We start from the raw sequence: 4,517 nt of genomic DNA, 5'->3' as shown, positions 1-4,517 counted from the left end.
TTCATTTTTAAGAATCCTAACTAGCAACCAAATACATAGTACGTTAAGGTTTTTTCAGATAACAACCTGAGCAATAAAAAATTTCAAAACCTGCCAATGAGTATCATTCCAACCACTAACAAAAAAGGGATATGTTCATATCAGTTGGACATGATCGTTAGGTACCAAAATAATACTCCCTCCGTCCCAAAATTTGGGTCGTTTTTTGGGAAACACACTTTTTATGTACAGTAGCATAATGGGACATATTTATCTGATTATTCCAATCGTGCCCTTTGTTGTCCGTGGAGTAAAATAACAAGCTATTGGGTGTTGGGGACCACTGGCCATTAAGACATTTGACTAAAAGGCAGACAAGTTAAAGTAAAGCAAACATCCGTTTCCAACTCTAGCTATTCCTCTATATACTTGGGTTTCGTAAAATCAACAAGATCAGTTACAGAAGATTGACAATGGAAAAAGGTAAGATTTCTACAATTCCGTTTATCACTTTGTTGGTGCTTTTTTTTTATTTTCATTTTGTTTTATGATCTTTTGATCAATTTGAAGTAGATAATCTTGAGACTTAACATAATTTAGCTAATCTTTTATTTGGCGCCATTTGTTGTTTTTCCCTTTTTTTTCTTGAAATTTGGCGGTTCATTGAAAATTTGTAGATGCATTTTTTTAAGCTTTTTGTTTCTCACGTTTCTTATAAATAGATTTTGGAAGCTGATAATTCTGATGCCTTTATTCTCTATATAATGAGATTATAGAGAGATTCGTCTATTGCACAAATTCTGTTTGATAATATTCCCCAGTGAACATGGATAATCATAGTTTTCAAAATTATGAAATCTCTAGGAAAAAGTTGACAAATCAGCAAAGGCAAGCCATATTTGAAGCATTATTGCAATATAGTTATGGTGGACAACTAGAAAGAGGATTAACCAAAGTTATTGCAACACAGTTCAAAATTAGCACGAGGACAGTACAAAGAATTTGGGAAAGAGCAAAGTCTTCAATCATTAATGGAGGCTCGGTTGACATCTCTCGCAGGTTTCCTAAGAGGGCAGGACGCAAAAGGTTAGAGATAGACTTCAGCACTATCATGGAAATACCTCTACGGTGTCGAACAAATATTCGTTCTCTATCAACCAAAATGAAAGTTGCCAAGTCCACTCTTCATCGACGAATAAAAGAAGGTGTTATCAAAGCACATTCAAATGCATTAAAGCCTCACCTTACTGATGACAATAAATTGGTAAGACTCAAATTTTGTTTGTCAATGCTTCAACAAGAGAGTCTTAATGATGCACCTATTTTCGAAAACATGTTCAATATGGTTCATATCGATGAAAAGTGGTTCTACATGACTAAGGAGTCTGAGAAATACTACCTACATCCTGAAGAAGAACACCCTATGAGGACTTGTAGGAGTAAAAAGTTTATTGTTAAGGTTATGTTTCTAGCTGCAGTTGCTCGACCTCGCTTTGATTGTTCTAGAAACAAGCACTTTGATGGGAAAATTGGAATATTTCCTTTTGCCTTCAAAGAACCAGCTAAAAGGAATAGCAAAAATCGTGTTGCTGGTACTCTAGAAACAAAGCCTATCCTATCAGTGACCAAGGAAGTGTATAGAAGGTGCTTAATTGATAATGTTTTGCCTGCAATTCGTGCTAAATGGCCACAAAGTGATGTTATCAGCCCTATCTTCATCCAACAAGATAATGCAAAACCACATATTGATCCAATGGATGTTGAGTTCATAGAAGCTGCCACAAGAGAAGGTTTTGATATTCGTTTATCATTTCAACCACCTAATAGCCCTGATATGAATGTTCTTGATCTTGGGTATTTTAGAGCCATTCAATCACTCCAGCATCAAGAAGCACCTAACTCTATTGACGAACTAATTTCTGCTGTTGAAAAGTCTTTCGATGAATTATCATCTGAAAGTCTCAACAATGTGTTCTTAACCTTACAACTATGTATGCTTGAGGTGATGAAGAATTGTGGAGGGAATAATTACAAAGTTCCACATATTGGGAAGCAACGGTTGATAAGAGATGGAAATCTTCCTTTGCAAATTGGATGTGATAAGGAGCTTATTGACAAAATCATCCATTATCTACAAGCATGAATGTACTGGTATTGGTTAGAATTTCCATATTATTTAAACTTTGCTAACTTCTAAATTATGATAAAGGTAGTGATAATGCTATCTAACTTATGATTGATTTCTTTTTCTCTATTTTGTTTTGAAGGTATATCAAGTCATGGATCAAGTTTCTGGACTTGGATTATGCTAACGCTTTTTGTGCAGAACAAGGGACTTGACTTTTGCTATTAATGCTTTTGTACAAAACAGGAGACTTGACTTTTGCTAGACTTTTGCTACTAATGCTTTTGTACAAAACAGGGGACTTGACTTTTGCTAGACTTTTGGTACTAATGCTTTTGTACGACTTGGCTTTTGCTAGACTTTGCTACTAATGCTTTTGTGCAAAACAGGGGGCTTGACTTTTGGTCCTAAGTTATTTTTGAGGGTTGCTTATAAGATTTGGTTGTCACTCGAATCTATTTTAGGGGCATAGATTTTGTATTTTGTTGATTTGTATAGACAACCATGAACTCTTGGAAGCAATGAGCAGTAAATGTTATTTTAGTCTTGGTGCTTTCAAATTAATGCCTTGCTTGGATGTTTAGGATTTCAACGTAATACGCACTAGTTGATCATTTTATTTTTTCTTTGATATTTTTTTCACTCTATTTATTTGTTAGTTTGATACTAGAGGCAAATTTAAGAGCAAGAACACAAGTTATAGGACAAATTTTACCTTTTCTTTTTTCACCTTTACATTAAAAAAATTAAATAGTGATAAACAAAAGGGTAAGGAATGCATCTAGCATTCTTTATTTGTTTATCCAAAAAAAAAACTTGATTTGTATTATTGTAAGAAATTTGTTCTTTTGTTAAAAAAAAAAAAGATAGAAAGACAAGAAACGAAACTTTCATTGCATCTGCAAACACTTGTGTAGCTTGAAAAGAGTAAAGAAAAGAAAAAAATGAAAAACAAGGAAAAAAAAGAAAAAAGGAAAAAAAAAAAAAGATTTGAAGTGCAAGAAAAGAAATGGAAATGAAAAACACAAAAAAAAAAAGCAAGGAAAAAGAAGAAAAAAGAAATAACAAAGATTTGAAGTCCAAGAAAAGTAACGGAAATAAAAAGAAACGCAAGGAGCTAAATGTGTTATGGCAGGGCCCATCATAATTGTTTAGTGCAATTTTGACTTTTCAATAGAAGGGTATAATTGGAAAGTAATTTTAAAAGTAGTTTGACTTTTTTAAAGTGACTCAAATTTTGGGACAAGTAAAAAGTGGAAATATGACATTAACAATGGGACGGAGGGAGTAGCACAATTCCAGCAAACTAAATGTTCCAACTAATATGATTTAACTAGGGAACTAGGATACATGTTCCATAAGTAGGCTCACAAACAAGGTTTAGCCAAATATTGTTAGCCAAAATACATAAGTAGGCTAAAAAAACTACCTTCAGTCCCTATATTCTTCAACTAATATATTGATCAACTTTGGATGTGAGCTACTGCAGATACTTGGCCTTCATCATAACCAGCTAGATGGTCTTCAGTTCTGGGTTCATTCTCCTCGTCTGGATCATCTATGAGCCTGTGTGCCTGCATAAACATGCAAGTATAAGTGTTCTGTTATAAAGAAAATATGCAAAGTAGAAACAATTAACAATCTCATAAACTAACCCTCTGTTTTACTCTGCATTTTTTCCCAACTGACTCAACATATGGGCCATAAGCATCCATAGATGCCTTCCGTATTCTCCAAGATTGTGCTTGATATGTAGGACATGTTTTCCTGTTATGTCTTGGAGCTCGACAAATTCTGCATTTTACAGTCTTTGTCTTTTGTTCAGGAACTTCACTAGGAGCCAAAGATGTCAACTCTATTGTTTTAGCTGGTTCTTGAACTTCAGTTCGTGCACAGGGAGCTACAAGGGAAAATAATAATCATCAGTGGCTATATAGATACAATTAACATGCAAGTTGTAATTTGATTATGGAGTAGCTATGTCCTGCACCTCCAGTAGCTTGTTTTCCAGCGGGAAAGCCATGCCAAGCATGATGTTGATTAGCCACAGTAGGACGTAACCCCTCTGTTTAGAGAAAACATTAGCAAAGAGACTTAATATTACTCAAAATAGTGTAGGTGTTTGGTAGGAATAACAAACCAGATGTTGAAGTATTTATCTCATTTGCACATCTTTACTCGCTGTTGTGGATTTTTGGGCACGTTCTTCTATTGTGACCCAACTCTTGACAATTTCTGCACCTATTACTGTTGACAGATGGCCCCTACTGCTACCATGTGTAGTTAACTGCTCCAGTGGCATAAGTCGGGGGCATTTTCTTTTAGTGTGTCCTTTTTCATGGCAGTTTGAGCAACTCAGTGGACATACTCCTGCTTTTGACAGCTTTGTAACTCCATTACTGCATTTTCAAGG

At 34.8% G+C, this 4,517-nt stretch overlaps 1 protein-coding gene across 4 annotated transcripts; it reads left to right on the top strand.

The window, feature by feature from the left end:
* The first annotated feature begins 211 nt into the window (after positions 1–211).
* Positions 212–2,647, top strand: LOC113715216 (uncharacterized). 4 transcript variants are annotated; one of them, XM_072066719.1, is made up of 3 exons: positions 212–462; positions 844–2,124; positions 2,247–2,647. In XM_072066719.1, exon 2 carries the CDS (start codon positions 1,091–1,093, stop codon positions 2,120–2,122), a length of 1,032 nt encoding a protein of 343 aa, XP_071922820.1. In that variant the 5' UTR covers positions 212–462; positions 844–1,090; the 3' UTR covers positions 2,123–2,124; positions 2,247–2,647. The 4 variants fall into 4 exon arrangements, with proteins under 4 accessions (XP_071922820.1, XP_071922819.1, XP_027095269.1 ...); XM_072066718.1 differs by having other exon boundaries at positions 215–462; positions 1,039–2,130; XM_027239468.2 differs by having other exon boundaries at positions 215–462; positions 844–2,130.
* The last annotated feature ends 1,870 nt before the right edge of the window (positions 2,648–4,517 follow it).

The sequence above is a fragment of the Coffea arabica genome, chromosome 10e, assembly GCF_036785885.1.
Source record: "Coffea arabica cultivar ET-39 chromosome 10e, Coffea Arabica ET-39 HiFi, whole genome shotgun sequence".
NCBI lineage: Eukaryota > Viridiplantae > Streptophyta > Magnoliopsida > Gentianales > Rubiaceae > Coffea > Coffea arabica.
This window is presented reverse-complemented; position numbering and strand designations above follow the sequence as displayed.